The following is a 25,335-nucleotide window of genomic DNA, read 5'->3' on the forward strand; positions in this document are numbered from 1 at the left end:
TGTCTCAGCTTAAGGCCGCCTGTTAAAGGGATCTGCTGACCTGCACGGCACGCAAGCTCGGGGGCAAACTCACCCCTTCAGAAAATTCTTCCACTTTTGAGAAAAAGTGAAATCTGAGGTTGTCCCTCCCCACCCTGGTGCTGTCACTTCTGAGCAATGGGACAACCCAGCCATCCGCACTACCAAAACCCACAAACCAAGAAAAAAACAATGGCATGAATTCAGAAGAAAAAAATGCTATGATCATTTAAAAACCACTTTTACTATTTTCAAGCTACAAATCTTCACTACAAGTACCCACACTGCACTTCCGGGGAAGACATGTGGACAAGAAGACAAGCTCCCAAGAGCTTTACATTTACAAAGCAAACAGCATTGCTGCTTTTAAAGGATCTCATTTTTTTTAGTATTAAGATGGTGAAAAGAAAACTCTATAAAAGCCAATTTGTTTTCTCACTAAAAACTGCCAACCAAGAAAGCTCATTTTCCATTAAAAAATTTCATTTATAAGAACATATTTATATACAAAGTTACACCAACCAAAGAGTTCACAAGCACCTGCAAACTGATTCACTACAAGATCACACAGGAAAAGCTTTGTAGGTAACATCAGCATCTGAAGGTAGTGAGTCTTCCCAACATCCATCGCAGGTCACTGACACAAAATTCTTTATTGGTGGAAAATAGGAACAACTCCAAAGGCTTCAGTCCACATTCATCAGTATCGCCTGTTCATCTTCTTGAACTTCTCATAGTGATAATCATCTGTGGCTTTTTCATTGAGGGGACGTTTGCGATTTGGAGGAGACCCTTCAAAAGAAAGAGAAGGAAATTTTATATCCCTGTCCTTTCACAGGAGGCATTTCCTGAAATTCTGCTACCTCCCTCAGACAGCCCCTCACCATGTGAGGTTACTGCCTTACACCCTTTGCTATTCCACCAAACCCTTGTAAGACAGCTTTGGCAACACTTCAGTTGTGAACTTCATCACTCCACCCTGAGCATCTCCACAGACATCCTCCACCCAGAGTTTCAGGTGTGATCTAGTAGTGCAACAGCCAGCTCTCTTGGACTTGGATTGCTCTACTCCCATTACCTCAGGGCACTCAGGGAGGAGGACGAAAGCAGAGACAGATCTTTCCTCTGTACAAGACCCCTGAAGAGTTTCCTTTTCCCCTTACAACCATTCAGATCTGGAACTTACGCTCAGGTTCTGGCCTCTCTGTGTCCCCTACTCTCAGTGGACGGGGTTTTGGCTCCTCCTTGTTCCTTCGCACTGGTGCATTCAGCTCCTCATGATAAACTGCAAGAAAGAAAACATCAGGTAAGGAATATTATCTAGAGCACTCTTACCCACATGGATAAATTTCTATGACCTTTGTTATAAGTGATCTTTACCAGAAACAAGAAACTCAGAACCACCCTGCTTGGAATTGGTTTCTATGGCTTATTAGGCAAGATGGGCAGAGCAAATTTCAACAGCACTATTTCAAGTGGCCCAAACACTCTTCACTTCCATCAGAACACACCAACCTGATTCCCATCAGCCCTGTAAGCATGGAAGGACACAGCAGAAGGCTGCCTTTTCTTTAGATGTCTGCAGCATCAGAGGATCACACAGAAATGAATTCCCATCTCCTGTTCAATAAGGTCTGCGTTTGCTTGGCCACCTGTCTGCCCTGGCAGCCTACAAACTAGAGGCCCTCCATCATATACCATCATTTCCAGCACACAAGACACCGCTTAAAGAAAGCATCTTGAAATTTATGAGGCAGTGTCAGCTACAAGTTCAGAAAGCCCAGCCATGAGAAATATGTCTCTCTCCTTGCTGATGGGCAGAAGAAAAAGACCAGGCCAGATAGGGTCTATCTGAGCATCCCAGGAAAGGCAATTGGACATGCTGATACATGGACTAATTTCTTGGTCCCAGCTGGGTCAGAAGAGACATTCAAGACTTACATCTGTTGTGCTGGACATAATTAACAGCCATGTTGGTGGGAACAAAGGAAGTTTCGCTGTCTTTCTTTTTGTTCTGCTGCTCTGCCAGAAGCTTGGCCTTGGCCTCTTCAGTTGAGATGATGTTTTTTATTTTTGCACTAGAAAACAACAACAAAAAAATAAATACAAAGAGTAGCAGGCACAGAAGTGCTAAGTGCATGGATTTGGAGGACAGTAGTAGCACTGCTGTGGCATCTGATGAAGTGTTTGAGAGAGGAGGCAATGCTATGGAAACAGACACTTTGTTTCAAAGGCAAAATGGAAGCTCCTATCTTGGTGCATCCCTTCCGTGCAGGACACAAAGGGGCCCTGCAGAAAGCTGCTGGGGTCAGGTCACAGAAGTGCCTTTTCCCAGAAGTCACAGGATGGAGCTTCACTGAGCCCCTGGGCTGTGCAGGATGTGCTGTGCTAATTACCACCCCAGTCCAGAAGAAGGCTGAATCCCACCCCATCCCCAACTGGGGTTGTGTAATCCAGGCATTGTGCTGCTCTGCCAGCCAACAGCTGCTCATCCTGTCACTCCTGGCTGGCACACATAGGTCTGTGAAACACATACTCGATTCCCAGGTCCACTTCAGGAATGCCACTCAGCATCTGGTTGGACAACATCTCCTCAGTCTTCTTGGCAGAGGAGACACGGATGTTCTCTGGAAGCTCATACAGGGAGTCCTCAGCATTCTTAAGCTTCACCTTCTGCTCCTCATTCTCCACAATTCCCTTTCTCTTCTTCAGCTCAGTCTCAATGTACTTCATCCTAAAAAGCAGCACACAAGGGACAGGGTATTTAATTCTGTTCCTGTACTCTGTTCCAGCACTGCTGGAGCACAGCTGCATTCCTGTCCCGACAGCTAGGAGAGAGGAAAGAATCATCTCTCCAAAAGCACTAATCTAATATTAGTAACAAGAATTAATTGTCCAAGAAACAGTCAGATCTTCCAAAGTCTTCAACAGCCAGCAGGGAAGGCTCCCACTGGGATTTAGTGCCAAGCTGTCTGGTTGCCACCTTCTAGCTTTATCCATGAAAAAGCCTTCTCAAGTCTGGCAGGTGAGAAGTGAAAGGGCAAGAGAAACTTTCAGGGAGAACTGGGAAGATGTCCTGAGACTTTTCAGAATCCGTGACATAAAAAAACAAACAGTGAGAGGCCACCCAGTCTGATTCAATACCAGAGACACAACACAGCACAACTCACATGTCAGCATCCTCATCCCGCCTGTTGGTTTCTGCTGAGAACGAAGTTCCCAAGTTCAGATCTTCTTCTTCATTAATCCTAAGTGGAAAGCACAATGTTTACAGGTTTTGGTGGGTTTTTTGGAAGAGGTGTGTGTGGTGGGTTTTTAAAAAGTAATTTAACAAGTTAAAGAAAAGTGGCCAAACTGCATTATATGAAACATCTTTAAATGTGTCACTGTCTTGTAAGTGACACAACCTCTGGTTAATTAATTACCAGTTGTCATTAAATTCTAGTCTAGGGAGAGATTTTCAGAGCTCACATGCACTTACCTGTCCTTGCCTCTTTCTTTCAGCTTCTTCATGTCCACCATTCCCCCAGATTTTATCTTAAATGGGTCATCCTGTAAAACAAGAAATAAACCAAATCCTGAAGCTTCTCTGTAGTTTAATGCTAGTCTTTAAAAGCTGGATAAAACCACAGGAAACATTTAGGAATTGAGCTGTGACACCAGTCCTGCCCCAGGCTGGACTCACACAGTGTTCTCACACCATCACATCTGAGCCCTGAGGTGATGGAATTATCCAGCACTTACCACAAGTGTGGCTTCTTCTTGCAACTTCTCTCCCACCAGCAGAGCTACAGCACTGGTCAGGCAAATAAAGAAAGAAGATAAAATTCAGCAGAAGGAAACACTGTACCAACAATACTGCATTGCTTTATCTTCTCTGAGTCTCCCTGTCTTTTCCATCCTCAGGCTTTAAAGCAGAAACTCTTCTGTCAGGATTATCATTTTGGCAGTGTCTAACATAATGGTTTGTACAGGAAAATGACAGGCAGATGACAAGAGAGAAATTGACTGTCACAACACACCCCTGGGCAAAACACGATTTCCCCTCCCAGTGCCACATCCCTTACCTCACCCCATTGGGCCGCTTTCTGAGGCTCTGAACTTCTTTGGCTTCCTCAAGTTTTAACCTAAAGAGAAAAATACATTTGACTTAGTACTTGATACTTTGGTTTTAATTAACTAATTTTATTTTCTGCAGTTAACATAGAATTTTCTATTCAACTTTGCCCTAAACCTCTGCATATCATCGTCTGTTTTTCAAATTTCAAGTTAAATTGGTATTTTCTATTTATTTAAGCAATTCCACGCATTAGAGCAATCAGAAAGAAACTAAAAGCAAGACACCTGCTGGATTTGTTCCTTTCTGATGCGTTCCCTCAGCTGAGGAAGGCAGCACCAAACACTGAAAGGCATGAAAAAGCAGCCAATTTGGGAAGGACGAGCCAAAATACATCCAGGCGTGAGTGAGTCTGAAGAAAGTTGATGGTAAATTGAAATTTCAAGTGCTTCTCTCCAAACTGAGAGGAATCCGTAACTTCTATGTATGGCTGTGACGTCACGCCACAACACGGTGGTTCAACGCGTGACGTCACGGCTCACAGCACAGCAGTAGGTGACGATATGACGTTGCACGATGTCGTGACACCCGGGCACTGCACTGCTGGACTAAACCAGACCCGGGCTCCCGTCCCGTCCCGTCCTCACTCCCGACCGCCGCAGGACCGGCCGCGGTTCGGCTTCCCGCTGGGCCCGACCGGGCTCCCCGGCGGCGCCCGACCCACCTGACCTCCTCGGCGAGCTGCTCGTCCTCCTCCTCCTCCTCCTCGTCCTCCCTGCGCCGGCGGAAGGACTTCTGGCCCGGCATCGCCCCGGCTGCGGCGCCGCGGCCACCACAGCGCCGCTTCCCTCCCGCTGCTGCGGCGCGCGGCGATGACGCCACAACCCCGCGACGAAGCCGGGCGGCACCGCCCCTCTGCCCGCACCTCGGCCGGGCGAGAGCCGCCGTCCCGGAGAGCGGGGCCGGGAGCGCTCCGTGCCCTCCCTGACGGGGCTGGGAGCCCTCGAGCCCCCCCCGCCCCACCGGGCCACGCACTGTCTTTTCTGAGATCTCGTGAATGTCACGAGGGCAGTTCCATTTCTCGCAGTCCCGGCAGCGCAGCCTCCGCCGGTGGCCGGTGCCTGTCAGGGAGGCCGTGGAGAGAAAGCGCCGTGGGGAGCATCGGTCCCACACCCGGGTTTACAGCCCAGCCCTTGGAGCGGGACGTGGCTCCTTCACTCAGCTGCTCCCCGCTGACCGAGGCTCCGAGCCGCACTGCTGGGTCCCCGGCCGAACGAGCCGGGGTTCGCCCCTCCAGCACCCGCACTGGGAGCAGAGCGCCGACTGCTCGGGGAGCCCTCGGGACCCCGCGGGGTCAGTGCCACCACCGCCTCCTCCGCTCGCTCCCTCCCTCCCCGCCCCGCTCCGCCCCGCCGGGCCCGGCCCCCGCTCCTCCCCCGGCCTGCGCGGCACCCGCCGCTCCTCCGCCGCTTCCCCGCTCTGCTCGGGGCCCGCGGCCCTTCCCGGCGGCCCGGCCTGGGGCGGGGGCGGCGACGCCTCGGGCATCCCGCAGGTGAGCGAGGGCCGCGGGCCGGGGCGGCGGGGCCGTGGCCGCGGGGCTGTGCGGAGGGAGGGCGGCCGGGCCGCGCCGGGGATGATGCAGCAGCGGCGGCTCGGGCGCTCCGGCCCGGATCCTGCCGTGCCCCGGCGCTGGGGCGGCCCTGCACCCCCAGGGCCTGGTGCCCACCCCGGGAGCGGGACCGTGCGGCTTTAGGTCGTTTCTGTTCATCCTCGCTCGTGTCCGGCAGCTGTAGCGTCTGTCGGGAGAGGACTTGAATTTTGGGGGTCTGCTGCACTTGAGTGACATAGCGAGCAAAGGGGGATTTCCCGCAGGTGTTTTTTGCCTGAATGCTAAATCTCTAGGTGAGTCGTTGCGTTGTGACCTTCCATAATAAATCAGTGTTCAGACCTGCTCTCCTTTGCGTGTTGCACATGAACCTGCTTTTCCCATACCTGGTGCAGCTGTGAGCCAGGAGCACCTGCTTTCTGCTTCTGCCTTGTCATTACTTTGCTTAATATTTATTTCTTCAGTACCTCAAGTATAAAATGTCTCCGTGCACAACTGCAGATACTTCTTGTTCTTGGTAGGTTATGCAAGACCAGACCTGGTAGTTGTTTTGCAGATGAACAGAGCAAAGATTTATTTATGCAGTTGCTCTGAAGAATGTCAGCCTGCATGGATCCGAAACTCATGACAGCTGGCTCTAGCTTTCGTACTAAAACACAAAGTTGTTTTAAGAAAAAAAAACAACCAACGAACAGCTAGAAATGTGTTCCTGTAGAAGGCAGAGAGGTTGGGTTTGGCAGCAGTTGAAGCGACTGAAAGTAGGTTGCAGTTACAGAGGAATTGTTCTGACATGTTCGTGTACTGTTCTCCCTCAGTGGAGCTTGAGAAACACAGGCTGAAGGACTTGTTTTAGGGTAACTTCTTTTCCCATCATACACGGTACATTTTGACAAGCACAGTTCAGCTCTCTGGCACTGCTTTTATGAAATTTCTGGTTTCCTGAGCAGAATTAGAGCTGTGTGTGCCAGGCAGAGTTGTGGGAAGGCAGAAGTTGAATATTTCCTTCTGAACAGTCGTGAACCTTTTTCTGGTGTGTGTGGTCAGGGCTGAGAGGCAAAATTGAGGTTTTCCTTGCATTGTTCGGAAAGGGAAGCCTTGTGTAGGCAGATCAGCACCCCAGAACTGGAAAGTCTAAAGGCATGGTTTCAATTTTGAGGAGAGGGGTGGTCCCATGAAATGCACTGAAATAATCCACCTCCAGAAGTCTTCTTAACAAAGTGTGCTTCAAAACCAGTTCCCAGTTGGTTAAACTGGTGAAGATACAGGGTCTGAAATAAATTTTAAAATAGTATTTTGTTCATTAGATTTTCTGGGGAACATCTGGGAGAGAGATAAGAAATCAAGGATGGTGACATAGCAAATGTAGCATTGATATTTATTTTTTTTTTAATTGGACCAGCTGATGCATTTGGAGAAAGGGGTCTGTTTTGGTGAAGGAACTCAGAGCCTGAAATGTCCCAGTTTTATTTGTTAGTCAAAGCTACTGTGCTCTTGTCATTTGTCTTTTAAATCAACATGTGTTACATAGTGCTGTATTACTTCTCTGTGAAGCTGTATGAAATTGCTCTGTTGTTTGTTAAGCTTCTCTTGACAGGTTATGAGATCCAGGTCAGCACCCCTGCGGTGTCTTCTACCATGCACATATGATTTCTTCTCCCTTTGCTCCTCCCATCAGTTTATTCAGTTCTAAAGAGTGCTGGGAAAATGTAAAATTATCCTTGAGGTTTATCTTCTGCCAAGACAAGGTGCTAGGCAAGCTTTTCCACTCCCAAGATAAGTGTTACTGATATGGCCTACTCGTTTATAATTATTTTTTTCTTTTCTCCCTTCTGTCAGTGATTCAGACCACGTAACACTGAGAATGTTTCAAATGTCCTCAAAATGTGAAAAAAACCCAGAGTATAGCAACCATGCTGCTGCTGGGGTCCTTAGCATCAAGTTCATCAGATTTTTCCACTTCTTTGTTGCAATGATGTGAGCTCTTCACATCTGCTTCATTTCCAGCCAACTGTAATATTTTGGATCCTTCTCTGTGCTATTAATATCACTTATCTTCTCTTCTATTTTTTTAACAGCCATGAGCAAGGTTATTTAAACCATGAAGAAGCACAAACTCTTTTCATTTTTTCTTACTGGCTGCATGTTACTGAGACGTGTTTAAGATCTTTTACATATCCATGGACCACCATGAAAGTGTTTATTGTGTTCATAAGCTATGAAATCATCTGTTCTTGTGGTGCTTGGATGTATGAGCTGGGTGGAACAGTGTGTCGTTATGCTTTCTACAGACTTCAAGTTATGTGGCTCATACTGTTAAAAATCTACCCATGAAATGGTAAATTCCTCAGAGACTGAAGCCTGCTTATCAGTGTTACAGTTCACTTAAGTCTATTTCCCTCTTGGCCAGCTTCATTTAGAACCAATCACAATTTTAATGTTTGATGAAGTAGTGTAACAAGGAAATGTTAGGTTCAGATCAGCACAGTGGGGTGCATGGAGCTCACAGACAGCACAGGCTAAGTACCAGTGTCTTAGGCTGCACCACCTTTCACTTTTCATCAGAGTGTCATGCAAATGAGCTAATTAGATTTGTATCTTTGCAGCTGAAGCTGTGCCTGTGTGCCAGTGCCTCCCAGCATTTCTGAAGGCACATTCCATGATATGGACCATTAGCTTTATTTGTTTCACTCTCCTCCCCATGGCTTTGTGCCTTCCCTGTAGTACCACAATGCAGCCACTCAGCAGTGGGGACAGACTGTGCCAGCTTTTGGGGCTCAGGGTTTATATTTGTTTCAGTCTCTGAACCTTAAAGATATGGAACTCTAATATGCAAAACATGCCCAGATATCTTCTTACAGTCATGAGAGCAAATCTGACATGTACTGAAAGGAGCCATCCTTTTTTGTCCTAGGAGACCCTCCTCACATGAGTGTTGGTGAAAATGGGGGATACAAGGGACATGTGTCCTCACCTGGATTCCATAGGAGAGGTGACCAGGGACGATCTGCTGCTCAAATCCAAGGTACACGGTTGTGGCTCGCAGTCCTTTCCCTTTTAGCTGTTGTGCATGATTTTGCATGTTTGCTTTTGAAGAAAACACTGCCTGTCTCCAGAGAGAAACTCTCCTTCCCCCACTGATGTACCCACATAAAATCACCCTTTGTGACCCCACAAATTTATCATAGTCATTTTATCCTGCTTGAATGTGCCATTTAGCTAAAGTGGTTCAGTTGTGTGTTTGATTGGAATTGTGGTGTTTAGAAATGAAATACTATGAGCTGAATGTTGGGCTGTTACATAAAGAAATTTCTCACTCTTCAAGGATTTGGTTACTTTAAAACCAACCAACCAAACAAACCTTCTTTTCTCATGAATATGCAGGGGACTTGCCAGTCTTGTGGAGCTGTGGGACCAAACCTCTGGGCTTGTCTTCAGGTAAAAATGGCTTGTTTGTGTGCATGATGTGGTGGTTTCACTCGAGTAGCATTTATACTGAAAAAAGGGTGGGGAACAAAGGGGTTCACAGTAGAACTACACTGTGTTTTTTGATGGATTCCAAGGAGGAGACTCTCTAGGTGAAAGGGTAACACTGTCACAATCTGACAAGATGTAACAGTTCACTTCCTGTAGGGGATTGTCCTTGCTATTCCCAGTAGGAATGGATAAATTCCCTAGTGTTGGTTGTTGGCTGGGTGTTGCCTCTGCTGGCACCTGTGGAGGAGCTGCAGGGTGGCACCTTGGAAGTGAGGAGGGAGGGAATGCCATGGGACATGCAGGCAGGAAGGGACTGTTTATTTTTACACTGGAATGCCCAGGCTTGAGGCTGCTCAGGTGAGATCCCTGTTGGAGCAATGGCCTTGGAAGAGAGACTTTTCCTCAGTGCAAACTTGGTTCCAGGTTTTCTTTCTTAAATCACTTCTAAATTTCCATCAGTTCTAAATTTCCATCTTGTTCTGGGCCCTGAATAAAAAACAGGTTAGAAAACTGGCAAGATAATCCTAAAGTTGCTGCTGCTGTTGTCACTGTTCTCTAAAGAGTCTAATTCCATGTTAAAGCCCATTGTGCTTTGGCTCTTTCCCCTCTAGATTGGTTGTCCTTACGTTGGTTGTGGGGAGTCCTTTGCTGACCACAGCACACTTCATGCACAGGTGAGTTTTTCTCAGTTCCCTACATTTAAACAGACAGAATTGAATTTTCCCATGTTCTGGTAGTCCTGTGCTGCAGCTCAAGCCAGCTGCCAGAGGAGATCTGTTGTTTCATTTTTAATTTCTAGGCCAAGAAGCACAACCTGACAGTGAACCTGACCACGTTCCGTGTGTGGTGCTATGCCTGTGAGAAGGAGGTGTTCCTGGAGCAGCGCCTGGCAGCTCAGCCACCCTCACCCCCCATCAAGTTCCCTGAGCCGGTGGGTCTGTGTCACACAGGGCAGGCCTCAGTGCTTGGCAAGGGTTTGTTCACTTGTGTAAAATTAGCCAAGTGATTTCTGCCGTGGTACAGCGTTTGCTGTGATGGGGATACCTTCACTGAGAGTGGCTGCCTGTAGCCAGAGGACTAATAGCCCTGACTTAGAGTGTCCAAGCAAAAAGATGAATGACTTAGGGGTGTGAACTAGATGATCTTTGCGGTCTCTTCCAACCCAAACCATTATATGATGCTATGATTCTGTGACTTGAATATCCATTCTGACTTTATTTTTAACCTTTGCAGTGGGTTATCTGCATGTGAGAAGTACCTGTCTGTCACATTTTCATTTCCAATGCATGGCCCATGGAAATTTCAGCTGTCAGACCAGAAACACTGTGTACTTGTGACACTGCTGCTCACTCATGATGTCTCTTATCATGTGTGCTGGAGGCAGTAATGACACTGTTTCCACTCCCTGCTGCCTCAGTGAGAAGGATGGACAGTACAACCTGTTCTTCCTTCTCCTTCTACTTTTCTTGAAGGCTGGCTTGATTTATGTAAGATAATATCTTTCAAAGCTGGCCTGTGACTGGTACTTATTTCTCTGTCTCTAATCTAGGATTCTCCTTTGCCTGCTCATCCTCTGAAAGCTGTTCCAATTGCAGTGGCTGATGAAGGTGAATCTGAATCAGAGGATGATGATTTGAAACCAAGAGGTAACTTTGCACTGAGTTGATGAAAGCACTGGCAGGGCAGCTCTGCAGTCTGTAGGACTTGCACTGAGAGGGTTCCTGGCAGCAGGATGTGGAGACTGCCTAGAAAGGGCTGGATTCCCTCTCCCTGGGGAGGAATATAGAAAGCACCACATCTGTAAAATGATTCATCCCTCTCTTGTTTGTGCTTTAGGCCTTACTGGAATGAAAAATCTTGGGAACTCCTGCTATATGAATGCAGCACTTCAGGCTCTGTCAAACTGGTAGGCATTAGGGCTTTCAGTGTTGTCTTAACTGGCTTCACTAAATACCAAAAATGTCATCTCTGATCGGAAACCTTCATGAGTCTTGCAAAGAGAGATTAGCCAGGCTGGGGACAGAAAAAAATAGTGGTTTTTTAGGGCAACAGAGGTGTTACAGTAGGAAATTGAGGGACAATCCAGCTCGTAGCTATGGACAAGACTCATGTTTAGATGAATGTTTGAAGTAAAACTTCATCATTTCTGATGTAACAGATATTATTTATCCCAGTAATGGCACATCACGTCTCTATTCTCCTCACTGATATCATTCTAATAACCTATATCCTAAAATATTCTCTAGCCATCCTGATAAAAATTAATTCCAGGACTTTTTCTGTACTGAGAACAGGTTCAGATCAGCCTTTTTCATTTGATCCAAGTGAGGAGTCACATCTGTATCTAGAATCACTTCTTCCTTTGGTTTAAAATCAGTACCTCAAGCATGCTTTTGATTAAGGCCTGCATGAAGTTTTTATCAAAATAAATAGAAACAGAGGAGAAATTTCTGTGGGCTGAATTCTTCTCTTCTTCCTTCTGTTGTAGCCCACCTCTCACACAGTTTTTCCTGGAATGTGGTGGACTGGTCCGTACGGATAAGAAACCTGCTCTGTGCAAAAGTTACCAGAAATTGGTGTCTGAGGTTTGGCACAAGAAACGGTGCGTGGTGACCCCTGATCTAACCTGGCCAGGTTCAGAGGTGTGTTAGTTCTGAGGTCTGGCACCAGCAGAGAGGAAATCTGATCCTCAGGGACAAGTGCATTGTCTGAGGCTGTGATTTCCCCCTCTGTGTGGATGGGGATGTGAGGATTCCCTGAGACCCAGGAAGTCCCATGTCCTGCTGGTGATGAAATGGGCACATTGATGTCTGTGAAAAGAAATTCTTTCTAATTTACAGTTTTAAAAAGGAAGAGTTTTTTAAAAATATAGTTCCCCTGTTGGCAGTGAAGAAAAAATTATGGAGTAAGGGAATACCTGGGGCTCTCTCCAAGTATTTTACATGGACTTCAGTGACCAACACTTAAATTTCACTGCTCTTGATTAGCAGGGCAATTGATGATTTGGATAGAAAAAGTGATTCAGAGATTTTGTGGAAAATGCAGGTGATATTTTGGGAAATGTTTGCTATTGGTGCAAATTCTAGACCAGTTCAAAGAACAGTGCAAAATTATATAGCTCTGTGTAAATCTAAAGATGTCTTCTCTGTGCAATAAATTAAACCTCATCAAAACAGGAATTTAAATGGCATTGCATGTTTGCCTCAAGTTCATTATTAACAAGGAATAAGTAAGATATGGAGCAACGTGAACTGTGTCTTTGTGGAGGAGGAGGCTGGCTTTGAAGAAATATCATGTCATTTTAACATTGATTAGATTTACCTCATTTACTGGGTGGTCAGCCTGGCCAGATTTTGAGACAGACAAGGTGCTGGAAAATCAAACAAAGTAACTAATTGCTAAACTCTGCTCTGGAAAGAATTTTCCACTTTCCACACTGTCTCTTGGTGTGTTTGTCACCCAGCTCATGTAGAAATCTCTGCCCAGGCTTTGCAGGTGCATAATTATCTTTTGTCCTCTTTAACTGCACATCACACCCTCTGTTATGGCCTGTTAGACAAACTGGCTCCAGGCCTGATAAGCAAACTGACTTTTTCTTTTTTCCATGTCTAAACAGCCCGAGTTATGTTGTTCCAAGCAGTCTATCCCATGGAATCAAGCTTGTCAATCCCATGTTTCGAGGCTACGCACAGCAGGTGAGGCCTGAAAAACCCATGCCATTATTTCAAAGGTGGTGGGAATTTAATTTGTGGTGGTTGTGCTTGTGTTCAGAAAACAGAGCTTGATCTTGGGGGTCATGGCCTTTCTGTGTCAATGTCAGTGATCTGATAGAGCATTTGGGTGGGATCTGGGAGACCTGGAGTCTTTTCCAAGCTTGCTTCTGGCTTATTGGTACCAAATCAGTTCATTTTCTCATGTCAGCTTGCTCACTTCTGAAATTATGGTGGTCAAATCCTTTATAAACAGCTTTGAGATCTATTGATATCTGCTGTATAGGACTTTGGTATTATTTATTCATGTCAGAGCTGAGGAACCTGGATAAATCTGCACTAAAAAGTCAAAGATATGAATGTTCTATATTCTTTTTTTGGGGAATTACAGCAAAACTAAGTCTTATTTAAAGGAAGTATCCTTTTCCTTTGAAGTCTTTATCAGCATGGCTCTTCTCTTTGTTCTTTATAACAAAATGTAAACAGTGAACTATGGTTAGAAAATTTACTAGAGAAGTGACAATGCATCAAAACTGTGATAGTGACAAGAAATCAAAACAAAGAATAAAAATAATGATTAATGAAAGAACTTCTATATTTGTCTTTGATGTGAAATACGTTGGATTGGAAAACTCTGATCTGAGGAGATAAATTTGAAAGGTAGGCAGGACAGGCTGAAAGCCAAACTTCATAAAACAACTGAAACGTAGTAATTAACTTCCTGCAGTTGTCAAAATACCAGGTTACTTTCCATCAGCTCCTTTGAAGCCAATGTATCAGCTTCTTTACCATGTATTATGAATGTAGTAGCTTGCACCTAGACTGTATAGCTTTGGGTTTCTGTTTCCTCTCCCTGTTTATTAAAGATTTTAATCTGCCCTCTCTAAGAGGTGGCTTGCCATGAACAGAAGTCGGTGTTCCTAAGATGTTTGTGGGTAGGAGTCTGTTCCCCAGGGCCTGCTGTTTTCATCTGGTTTCTCCTTGCTTTTTCCCTATTATCTGTGGCAAACCCCTGATAAATGCACTCATGGTTTGCCTTCTACAGCTGTTCTCTGGCTTTTCAAAGTCTTTCAGCTGAAGATATTCTGATAAAAAAAAATTAGGCCTTTAATTATGTAGGAGTTAAAGCATTTCTGTAACAGTCAGGCCCTTTGGTGCATGGCCCTGCTTTAGCTGGCTCTGTGTGTGCCACAGAGCAGGCTCACCTTTGTGGGCACTCTTGGAATCAGCTGTGAATGGAGCAATCTCCTCTTTTGTCCCTCTCATTTGCCCTATTCCTGGCTGGATACTGACATGGAATCTTGTTTTTCAGGACACCCAGGAGTTCCTGCGATGCCTGATGGATCAGCTCCATGAAGAATTGAAGGAACCCATTGTTGCAGAAACGAGGGATTTGGACACCAGTGACCAGGAGGACAAGCGGGAGGGTGACAGAAGCCCTTCAGAGGATGAGTTCCTCTCCTGTGACTCCAGCAGTGACAGGGGTGAAGGAGAGGGCCAGAGTCGGACCTCAGGGAGCATGGGCAGCAGCTCCCTGGCAGAGACAGAGCTGCTGATCCAGGATGAAGCAGGGAGAGGGATCTCAGAGAAAGAGAGGATGAAGGACAGAAAGTTCTCCTGCGGCCATCGGCGCAGCAACTCAGAGCAGGTGGATGAGGATGCAGATGTTGATACTACAATGATGTCAGTCGATGGCAGAGCCTCACCTGAGATGCTGCCAGCTCCCTGTCCTGCCAGCCCGTGTAGGACACCAGGTATACCCCTCTTCCAGTCGGGATATTTCCAGGAAGATACGTTACCATCCTCCACAGGCACTGTGGTGTAGTGCAGTGGCAAACACATAATGTGCCTGTTCCTTCTCTTTGTTTCAAAAGATTTTGCATCCAAGGTTTTCCTCAGTCCCTGCCTTTGTGCACAGTTGCTTCTGTAAGGAAGTGTACTTGGTGAGCCAGAGAGGTGCTTAGCCAGGCTGTGAGCTGAGTAAAGGCACAGCAGTGACAGCTGCCTCTGCCAGGCCTGCAAACACTGTATTGATGCTTTTTAAGAAAAAAGGTTTGGTATGTGTAAGTCTCTATTTGATATGCTGGCCTGGGGAAATATTAACTGTGGAGAAGACATGGAAGAAGTATTTGCTAATGTTGGACTGTGGACTTTAGGGAGAGAAAAGGGAGAGGCACAGTTTGAGCATTTCTGTGTCTCAGAAAAAAGAAAAGAGCAGCAGTGTGGAGTCACCTCAAGCTGAACATACCCGATCTTTCAACGCTTCTTTATGTAAGAGTCTTACTCTGCCAGCTGGCACTGAAGGCAGCAATGCTGTCTGTGTGGATTAGGGCTACAGGAGCAAGCTGCAAAAACTAATTAGTCATAAGTGTGAAAAAATGGCAGGTTTTTTGGGGGGTTTTTTAGTATGTAATTATTAGCTGTTAGGTACAGCTCCGTATGCACTCTCACCCGCAACTGAGGGAGCTGTGTCTGTCAGCCTGTGCAAGCAGAACAGTTAATGGACACTGAACTTTGCCTTTGGGAAAGATTCTGTGCTGGAACACTGAGCTAGGCTGACACAGATTACAGTGGAGTTGCCTTTCATAACTGGGTTTTTCACCAGTGCCCTTTTCCCTCCCCATTTTCCCAAACAGAACCTGACAATGATGCCTATGTGCGCTGCTCCTCGCGCCCTTGCAGTCCAGTCCATCATGAAATGCACTCCAAGCTCTCCAGCAGTCCTCCCCGCTCCAGTCCTGCCAGGCTTGGACCTTCCTACATACTCAAGAAAGGTATTGCAAAAAGGGATTGCTGGGAGGCAAAGGGGGAAGTATGTAGAGGAGGAGAGAGAATGAATCCATCATGATTCTTGATTAACAGATATAAGAAGTGCTGGTTCCCCTGGATATCAGTGTGTTCCAAAATAGTATTTGGCAAAGACTACAGTAAACCTGCAGATAAAGTCAGGCTCTAGAACACAGTGATGTTCTAGTATTCTGATACTGGAGCCTGAAATGATCCATATTTGTGTCTGTGTGCTGTGTTTGTCATTAATTGAATGGCTCTGTCCCTTTTAGGGGAGTGTGGAGACACATAAACATGTATATCAAGTCTGCCAGATTTGAATTTCATGGCATGTGGGCCAGAGAACTGTAAGATGCTGTTCCTGACAGAGCTTCCTTGGACATCTTGGGCTCACAGGAATTAGGGCTGCAGATGTCCCTGCAGTGCTGGAAGCACTGTCAGGCTGCAGAATGGAGCCTGGCTTATGTTGTTATCAAACTGGTCCCTTCATCCCAGAGCAAATTGCAAATCAAAGTCCCTCAATGCTGCATAGTCTGCAAACACAATGGCTTGTGCTTGTACCACTGTCCCTCCAGCTGCTCCATGAGGACATTCTTTCTTCAGCCTCTTGGCTGAGGTCAGCACAGCCGCAGATGTTCTGGCTGCATGAAAACCACTCTGTTTGCCTGCATGTGTGTGTGGGGACAGGGTTTGTTGTTAAACAAAACCTTGCATTTGGCCAGTCCCTGCTGTGGAGAGTCCTCTCTAGTGCAAGACACTTGGGAAACACGTGGTAAATGTCAGAGGGGAAAAAAAAAAAGGACAAAGTACAGAGGCAGGTTGGGGGGAGAGGAAGTGAAATGCAAAGCCTGGAGCAAAATGTCACAAGACTTCAGAAAACCAGGGACTGTCTGTGGCAGGGCTGGGCTTCTAAACATGTAAAAGGCTGGAAACAGGAGTTCCAGTAGAACAATTTCTGCCTCCTGGGAGCCACTGGTGTTGGTTCAGTTGGCTGCCTCTCCCTTGTACCAGGCACAGCAGCAGAGTCCTCCATGTCTCTTCACAGCTTGCCTCACCATGTCCCTGGAATGGGGTCTGAACATCAGGACAATGCTTGTCCCACGTTCTTACATGTTTGTGTGACTCTGGACACGTGAGACTGAGAGGGCCATTCCTTGTTTTCCAGCCCAGATGCAGGCTTCTGGGAAAAAGAAGAAAGAGCTCCGTTACCGCAGTGTGATTTCTGACATCTTTGATGGCTCCATCCTCAGCCTGGTGCAGTGCCTCACCTGCGACAGAGTGAGTGTCCTGGGCCCTCCCAGTCACCCAGCACAGGCTTTGTGCTTGTAGATCTCTTCCCAGGGAATGGTGCTGCTCTGTCCAAACCCTGTGGGATGCAGTGCCTGCTAACATGGTGATAGGTGATGGCAGGGGAGGCGTGAGAATCTGCCATGCCAAGGAGATGTGTTTCTGTGTTTGCTGATCCGTGTTTCTGAGCTGACCCAGCAGTATCACATTCACATTAGAAAACTGAGTCCAGTGTTACAAAACTCATGACAGAAGTCAGTGCTGACAGCAGGGAAGAATAATTAGCCACAGGGCTAATTCCTGCTGCCAGCTCAGGTTTCTAGCCTAATGTTTCTAGCTTAAATGCAAGCAGTGATAAAAGGTGATGAAGGTCAGGTGCCAGCTCCATTACACACACGGAAACCCAGACCTCTTCCTCTTGCATATTTCCAGGTTTCTACAACAGTGGAGACGTTCCAGGACCTGTCACTCCCAATCCCAGGGAAAGAGGACTTGGCCAAGCTGCACTCTGCCATCTACCAAAACGTGCCAGCCAAGACAGGGGCATGTGGGGACAACTATGCCTCGCAAGGCTGGATTGCTTTCATCATGGAGTATATCCGGAGGTGTGTTCCCTCTGCAGGATCCCTGTTTTCTAGGATTTGCCCTGCAGTGCTGGAAGTGCTGCCCCTAACCAGTGGTGTTAACACTGGGATGTCAGTTGGAGCCATTCCTTGGAGGACAGTATGTGGTACCTCACAGGGCTTGGAGCCTTTTTGTGTGGACCAGTTGTTATTGCTCCTCTAAATCTCTCACACACCTTGAGAGCTCTTGTGCAGCCAATCATCTCTCACTGCTGCCTCAGAATTGCACTCCAGAGCAAATAATTCCTGGTGTAGTTTTCCAAATAATTTCCAGTTTGAGTAGGAACATCAGCTGAAAGCAGTTGTGCTTTCCCTGCTCCCCTGGGATGTGGGATGAGCTTAGGACCTACAGCTAGAAGGAAATTTATCATCCGCTTAGGGTTTTGTGTGCCAAAGGATTCAGCTATTTTATTTATAACTTTTAACCCCTCTTCCTCTGCAGATTTGTGGTGTCCTGTATCCCTAGCTGGTTTTGGGGTCCTGTGGTGACACTGGAGGATTGCCTTGCTGCCTTTTTTGCAGCAGATGAGTTGAAGGGTGAGTTTTCTCAGCGGGATCTGACAGCATGGAGGAGCTGAGCCATATGCATTCTGAAGGCAGGTTAAATCTCCTAGAAATCCTGCCTTGGTGTGTCAGTAGAGACTGGCAGTGCCAAAAGCTGGCAGCTCAGCATCTCTGAGCAGGAGGGAACTTTTCTACCTGCTCAGGGATGGGAAATCTGGGTGAGAGTGTCCTCAGTGAGGAGCAGGCAGAGCTGTTGGTTGGTTGAGTGCTGTGGCTCCTCAGTTTCTTCACTTTCTCATCCTTCCTGCTAATTCACTGCATCCCTTTCTTACCTACACTTATTGAGAGGAATTGTTTTGATTTCTTCTCATCCTGGCCTGCCCAAAAGGCTCTTAATCTGCTTTCTCTGCACTGTCTGGAAATGTAGCCTTGTATGCTCTGAGCAGCTGCATAATGGCTCTCTTCTCTCTGCAGGGGACAACATGTACAGCTGTGAACGGTGTAAGAAGTAAGTTTGCTTTATCTGTATTATGTTGCATGTCTGCAGTTTTATTTCTGGAATTTTATTTCTCTGTACTGCTGTCAGATATTTTCCTGTGTCCTCTGCCTGGACAATTCTCTTGGAATTCAGGATTTGTCTTGGATTCCAAAGTGAGCAAGACCCAGCTATGCCTTTGCTGTAGAGAGTCCTCAGAGTTCGTTTCTTTTCCTCCCTCAGGCTGCGGAATGGAGTAAAGTACTGCAAAGTCCTCCGGCTCCCAGAGGTGGGTAAAAGCACCTTGTTCCCTAATTCTCTTCTAGCAGCCACTGAGGAGGTCAGGAGGCCAGAAGTAGAATAGAACCAGCCAGTTTTAGGTGGCAAAGTCCTGTATTTAGATCAGAAGAGATTTTCTCAGTCTAAGCTGATGAGTCAGCAGGATTCATGAGAAACAGGCAAAGAACTCCTGCAAAGATCAGACACACAGAGATGTGCTGTGCTCCGAGAGCTCCCATGGCAAAACTGCCCTTTGGTGTCCTCTGTCCTTGGTCTTTTAGATTCTTTGCATCCACTTGAAACGGTTCCGGCACGAGGTGATGTATTCCTTCAAGATCAACAGCCACGTCTCCTTCCCCTTGGAAGGGCTGGATCTGCGACCTTTCCTCGCCAAGGAGTGCGTGTCCCAGATCACCACCTACGACCTCCTGTCTGTCATCTGTCACCACGGCACGGCTGGCAGTAAGAACTTCTGTGGGAGAGGAGCAGGAGGGGAGGAGTGTGCTCAGGATAGCCAACAGCTCTGCTGGGCCAAAGGGTGGCATAAGACCCCCTCCATTCTCAGCCTCAGCAGCCTCTGCCCTTTGGAAAGTGAACTGAGCAGCTTCTGACAGATCCCCTGCAGCTCTTTCAGCCTCCCCACAGGCTTGGCTCAAACCCTTTCCCACTGTTTAGTCTTGCTGAGAGGCTCTTCCAAGGAAGGCAAATCAGGGTGATAGTGCCAGGCTCTGCTGCTCCAGCAAAGCTTGCCTGAACAGGAATTATCCTTTTTTTTTTATCTCTCTCTCTGTTCTGTGCCAGCAGCTAATCCTGTTTGTGCTGCTGACATTATCCCAGGCCTGCCTTCTGTCTGCACTGCAGATCCCAGCAGTGCTGTGCTTTCTGTTCCAGGTGGCCACTACATCGCCTACTGCCAGAATGTGATCAATGGCCAGTGGTACGAGTTTGATGACCAGTATGTCACCGAGGTCCACGAGACTGTGGTGCAGAATGCAGAAGCCTATGTGCTGTTCTACAGGTGAGCTGTGCCCTCAGCCCCTTTCTGGGTACAGAACACCTGGAAATGCATTTCTAAATGCAGTTCTCCTTTTCCTGCTCCAGGAAAAGCAGTGAGGAGGCTGTGCGAGAGCGTCAGAAGGTCGTGTCCCTGGCCAGCATGAAGGAGCACAGTTTACTCCAGTTCTACATCTCTCGAGAGTGGCTCAATAAATTCAACACCTTTGCTGAGCCTGGGCCCATCACCAACCACACCTTTCTGTGCTCCCATGGAGGTAAGGCTGCTGGACCTTGGAGCAGCACCTTTGATGCTTCCTGGTGCATTAACAAATGCAGAAAAAAGCTCCAGCTGCCATCCTGATACAGGGAAGCTGCAGTGGGATCCTCTTTGGCAGAAACTCCAGCCTGCTCAGGGAGGGATGAGACAATTACCCATTGTGCTGCTGGTTGGAGGCCCGGGGGGATGTTTAGTGCTGGGAAACAACAGTTTTCAGTTCTCTGTTTTAAAAACAAACCTGTAGAAAGCAGATAGGGCAGGGTTTATCTGTGTTACCCTGTCAGCGGGGGTGGCCCTCAGGGTTTGTTTGGAGAAGGGAACTGATACCACATCTGACTCTGCTGCTGTTTCTTCAGCCAAGCTGGGGATCACTGAATGTTTGTAAATCTCTCTTCTAAATTGGAAATGAAGCACTTGATTAGAATTTGGGGCTGTGGATTGAGAAACCTCCACAGTTAATGAACTTATGATTGTCTTCCATTAGCAAAGGATGCAGATTCTGGAATCAGAGTTCTCAGAAAGGAAAATCTGCCTTTTTATTTGTGTCTGTTGTACTCAGTAATAATGAGATCCCTGATTAACTCTTCCACTTGCCTTTCCTCCACAGGGATCCCACCTAATAAATACCATTACATTGATGACCTAGTTGTGATTCTGCCCCAAAACGTGTGGGAATATCTCTACAACAGGTGAATATGGCCATCCCATTCTTTCTCCCAGTATTTGTAAAGTGTCTTGATCTAAGCCAGGATGAGCTGTATCAGTGCCTGTCCCAAGAGGACAGCAAGAGATAAGCCAGAAGAACAAAAGTGTGGCTGAGTAAAGGCAGCTCTGTGCCCTCAGCTGCAGATGCACCTCCCTCATCAGTGTTTGGAGTAGTGTAAAAATGCCTGTCTGTAGGATGCAGGGCTGGGGAGAGTTTCCATTCTGCTGCAGTTCATTCCCCTCCTCTCCCTGTGCCCAGGTTTGGGGGTGGCCCTGCAGTGAACCATCTGTACGTGTGCTCCATTTGCCAAGTGGAGATCGAAGCCCTCGCCAAGCGCAGGAGGATCGAAATCGACACTTTCATCAAGGTTGGCATGGGAAGCACTGGGAGCAAGGCAAAGGGCAGGGCTGGGAAATGGAGACCTGAAAACTCCTGCCTGTTATCCACAACATGATCTACAGCATGGCCAGGAGATTGGCCTGGGGGTTCCCCAGTGCAGAGAGGCAGCTGGGGCACGAGAATGCTGTGCAGACAGAAAGTGTGAAACCATCCTTAGCTTGTGCCTGCTCTGGTGAGCAGGAACAGGCTGTGAGGAAGAAATGACATGGGGTTCTTCTGGAGAATGGCAAGGCTGCCTTACTGTTAATGGAAGGGGGCCCCCCAAGATCTCAGGAGTGACTAAGTCCTTCCTGTATCTCTGTTGCTGCCCTCCCAGCTGAACAAGGCTTTCCAGGCAGAGGAGTCTCCAAGTGTCATCTACTGTATCAGCATGCAGTGGTTCCGGGAGTGGGAGGCCTTTGTCAAGGGCAAGGATAACGGTAAGGATCAGACACTGGGGGAAATGGGGAATGGAAATGAGTCCATTTGCTGAGCACTGCCTCTGGCTGGGGTGACAAGGCTGGGCAGGGTTCAGGCACCACCTTCCTGCAGGTCTCCAGGGCAGGACAAAAATGACAGAAGTTAGGAAAGCATCTGAATCTGGAGGCAGCAAGGAAATCAGATGGTTTTTGACATGTTTGTTCTCCTGCAGAGCCCCCTGGACCAATTGACAACACCAAGATTGCCCTCACAAAACCAGGTGGCCATGTGCAAGTCAAGCAGGGTAAGGCTGGTGCTTGCTGCCTATGATGCTCCTAAAAGTTAAAGGAGACTGTTCCACTGGATTTGGCTGTGCATAATGAAGGCACAGAGCGAGATGGGTTGCAGAGGATGACAGTTCTCTGCCCAGCCCCTGCCCTGAGTGAGCCAGTTCTCCAGTGGTAGCTCCTGCATGACCAGATGGCTGCTGTGACTGGTTCTGCAGATCCCCAGCTCCTGCCTTGCTGCTTCTCAGGCCCCTTCCACCATTCCCCTTTGTGCTGGAGCTTTGACTTTGTGTTGCTCTTGATGTGGTCTTCACTCAGCATCTGTTGTGGTCCAGCTCCCAAAGCTAAAACAGCCTCAGGTTGTGCCTGGCAAGGTTTAGATTGGCTATTAGGAAAAAATTTTACATGGAAAGGGCTGTCAGGGTTTGGAACAGGCTGCCCAGGGTAGTGGTGGAGTCGTCACCCCTGGAGGGATTTAAAAGATGTGTTGATGTGGTGTTTGTGACCACGGATTAATGGAGAACACACTGGTGCTTCCAGCAGGAGGTGGCACTGCAGGGGCTTTGTGGAGGGACCATGGATGTCTCCTCCTGGCACAGGCCTGTTGGGGGAGCTGTTTGGGGGTGAAATCCTGGCGTTGTGGTGCCCTGACCTTCCCCTGCTGCTGCAGGCGGTCAGTGCTGTTGTTCCTTCCAGGTGCTGACTACGGGCAGATCTCCGAGGAGACGTGGGTTTATTTAAGCACCCTGTACGGAGGGGGCCCCGAGATTGCCATCAGACAGAACGTGGCCCAGGTGCAGGAACTGGAGAACCTCCACGGGGAGCAGAAGATTGAAGCAGAGACACGAGCAGTGTGATCTGTGCTGATGGGGCAGGGCAGGGACGGCACAGGTACCTCCGTGGGGGACGGGAGGCTGGGAATCCTGAGGGGTCCAACATCCTCTGTTGTCTGGGACTCAAGGTGTGTGCAGCTCCCCCGCCACTCCCGGGGCAGGCAGGCTTCCTCCTCCTCCTTTCACGTGGCTCTGAGCAGGGGCTGGTGCTGGGAGAGACTGGGACAAAGCTCTGCACCTCACCTCTGGCTGAAGCCGTGGTCTGAGGCTGCAGCCACAGTCACAGGGTTGTCCTGACCTAAGCCCCCTCCCTTTCCTTACACCAATCCAGCACTCCCAGCTTGTCCCCAGTGCACTGAGCTCTGCTCCTTTGCAGGTTTTGCTTTTGGCACTTCTCTTTTTAATTCAAATGTGTAAAGATAATGAGACATTATTTATGTTTCCAGCGGGCAGTGTTGCAACCAGAAAAACCTGTTTTTGAGTCTGAGTAAAGCCACGAGGTCTCCCTGTGGTTTTTTGCTGGTGGTGTTGTCACAAATTCCTAGTTTTTCTCTTTGTCAAATTCTTGAAAATTCTTAGTTGCAATCAACTAAGAAATTTGGAAAGAAGCTATTCCCTTCTCCTTTCACTCCCAAAGCCACACCTTCATGGTCCTGCAGAATTTTATTTTCTCCATGTGTTTGAGCTCCTATGTTCAGCACATTTTTGGACAACAAAGCTGGAAGGCAAGTCCTCCTTCCCAAAGCCTTCCTCAGACTTACCCTTCCACGAGCCTGTGTCTGTCTCCCCTCAGCTGGTGAGGAGCTGAGGGGGGTGAAGCTGAGGAGGAGCCCTTTGTTCACAGTGAGGGCCCCAGAGCCCCTTCAGAGGGGTCACCTGGGGCTGGGGAGAGCCTGGCTGAGCAGGGCCCAGGATGGTGAAGCAGCTTTTTAGGAATGAGCTCTTTCTGCAAACAAGCCCCCACCTGTGTGCTGAGGTCATTGCAGATGTCCTTTGTGTGTGCAGTGGCTCACTTAGTGAATTTGCTCCCAGATCTACTGTCACCAATGCACCAGAGACAGGAATGAGGGAAAAAAAGGCCAAACCCCACTTTTCTCAGCAGGGCTTTTCTAACATGTTTTTTGTTCTTGCAGCAAGGCAAGAGTTTAAACTTTGCAAGTCTTTGAGTGCAGTTTAATGGAGGCAGAGCAGGCAGAGCTGCCTCCCAGGGCCTGAGGAGCCAAACTGTGCTCATGGTGTAGGTGATGCCACAGCACCAGGTCTGGCCTTAGTGTGCCAGACTCTGCATGGAGCTGGGACCTCCTGAGCTCCTCACGAAAAATGGGAAGAAGGGAGGGAGGGAAAGGCTGCTCCTTGACTTAAGAGATAGAAGGGGGTAGGATGGGAGAATTTGAGAAGAAAATGTGGCCTTCATGTTATTTTTTTTAATTTTTTTTTTTAGATCAAATGTTTGTTGCATAAAGCAACTTCTTTAAAAATTGTCTGTAATTGATTCAGCATGTTAATTTTACAATCCTGTTCATGGGATGCTTGTTTAGACCCAGCCAGATCCTAGGGGAGGTCAGAGAATGAGCCACTGTTGAGATCCTCATTGTTCCAAGGTGTCTTTATTCCCCACTGCAGCAGCCCTGCAGGGATCTGCTGCAGAGCCTGCAGGGCTGCATGTCCATGTTGTCTGTGTTCCAGAGGGTGCTGTACAGACTGTAATGACACTCCTGTGCTTCAGTGTTAGACCTTGTGCTGAAAGTGGTACAATAAATACATGTGCATTCAACAAGGCCTGTCTTGCCTGGTGAGAGGGGCTGACAGCTCCAGGGAGCAGGGTGGGCAAGGAAGAAAAAAAAATAAAATAAATATAAAATTAAATCCAAACTTCCTGCTGATTAGAGGCTGTGTGGGGACAGATCCTTCTGGGCAGCAGCAAGAGGAGCCTGAGGCCACTGAACCATCCTGTGCCCATTCAGAGGGCACCTGCCCCTTCAGTCTGTCTCTGCTCACAGACTTCCCTTCACCTTTCATTAACCCCATTTCACCTGAGGGGGTCTGGGTGTGACAATATTATTATCCTGGAAGTAACTTGCAAGGGAAGGAGCTGAAGTTTCATTGAGCTGTTCCAGGATTCTACAAGAGTTTCCTGTCACTGTTCCATGGCCAAATATCCCTGCTGGTCCATTCCCCTCCCTTGGTTACACACATCAGCAGCCTGTTCCCCAGGGAACACCAGGCTCTGGGCACTGGGAATTAACCAGTTTCTAAAGCAGCCTGAGGGGCTGGAGCAGCAGGAATTCCCTGCCTGAGTGAGTGATGCAGCCTCAGCTGGAGCCTGAAATGTTTGAAGAAGCAGAACTAGAGCTGGGTAATAAGAATGTGCAGTTTGTTCTTGAGGAGCTTGGAGTCAACTGTCCAAACTTGGATCTTACAAATAAATATCTCCCCTGAGCAACTGAACAGCTCCAAACCTTCCCAGAGATACCAAGAACTGCCCTCCCCAGGGAGGGGCTGCTCAGGGTCCAGACAAACCGCTCCAGGGCTGCTCTGGCAAAGCCCTGGCTCTGCTCTGGGTCAAGCACTCGAGGGTTAGTTCTGCATCCTGATTTCATCTGAGATCCAGCTGCAGC

At 47.8% G+C, this 25,335-nt stretch overlaps 2 protein-coding genes across 4 annotated transcripts; one reads left to right on the top strand and one right to left on the bottom strand.

Annotated features, from left to right (window-relative positions):
- Nucleotides 1-243: 243 nt before the first annotated feature.
- Nucleotides 244-4,968, bottom strand: C20H9orf78 (chromosome 20 C9orf78 homolog). Its single transcript, XM_086858156.1, has 9 exons — nt 4,800-4,968; nt 4,086-4,145; nt 3,763-3,814; nt 3,500-3,570; nt 3,189-3,266; nt 2,555-2,752; nt 1,960-2,096; nt 1,205-1,303; nt 244-810 (listed from the first exon to the last, which is right to left on the bottom strand). The coding sequence occupies exons 1-9, from the start codon at nt 4,880-4,882 to the stop codon at nt 719-721; spliced, it is 870 nt and encodes a 289-aa protein (XP_086714282.1). The 5' UTR covers nt 4,883-4,968; the 3' UTR covers nt 244-718.
- On the top strand, nt 4,947-24,491 carry USP20 (ubiquitin specific peptidase 20). 3 transcript variants are annotated; one of them, XM_086858095.1, is made up of 24 exons: nt 4,947-5,428; nt 8,593-8,703; nt 9,063-9,116; nt 9,767-9,829; nt 9,955-10,086; nt 10,705-10,801; nt 10,992-11,061; nt 11,644-11,757; nt 12,772-12,850; nt 14,178-14,619; nt 15,502-15,639; nt 16,818-16,930; nt 17,372-17,544; nt 18,005-18,099; nt 18,541-18,574; nt 18,785-18,830; nt 19,102-19,282; nt 19,712-19,838; nt 19,922-20,091; nt 20,701-20,782; nt 21,058-21,166; nt 21,515-21,617; nt 21,830-21,901; nt 22,581-24,491. In XM_086858095.1, exons 2-24 carry the CDS (start codon nt 8,623-8,625, stop codon nt 22,739-22,741), a joined length of 2,736 nt encoding a protein of 911 aa, XP_086714221.1. In that variant the 5' UTR covers nt 4,947-5,428; nt 8,593-8,622; the 3' UTR covers nt 22,742-24,491. The 3 variants fall into 3 exon arrangements, with proteins under 3 accessions (XP_086714221.1, XP_086714220.1, XP_023793962.1); XM_086858094.1 differs by having other exon boundaries at nt 4,953-5,627; XM_023938194.2 differs by lacking the exon at nt 4,947-5,428 and adding an exon at nt 5,711-5,977.
- The last annotated feature ends 844 nt before the right edge of the window (nt 24,492-25,335 follow it).

Source organism: Cyanistes caeruleus, chromosome 20, assembly GCF_971803275.1.
Source record: "Cyanistes caeruleus chromosome 20, bCyaCae1.hap1.1, whole genome shotgun sequence".
Classification (NCBI taxonomy): Eukaryota; Metazoa; Chordata; class Aves; order Passeriformes; family Paridae; genus Cyanistes; species Cyanistes caeruleus.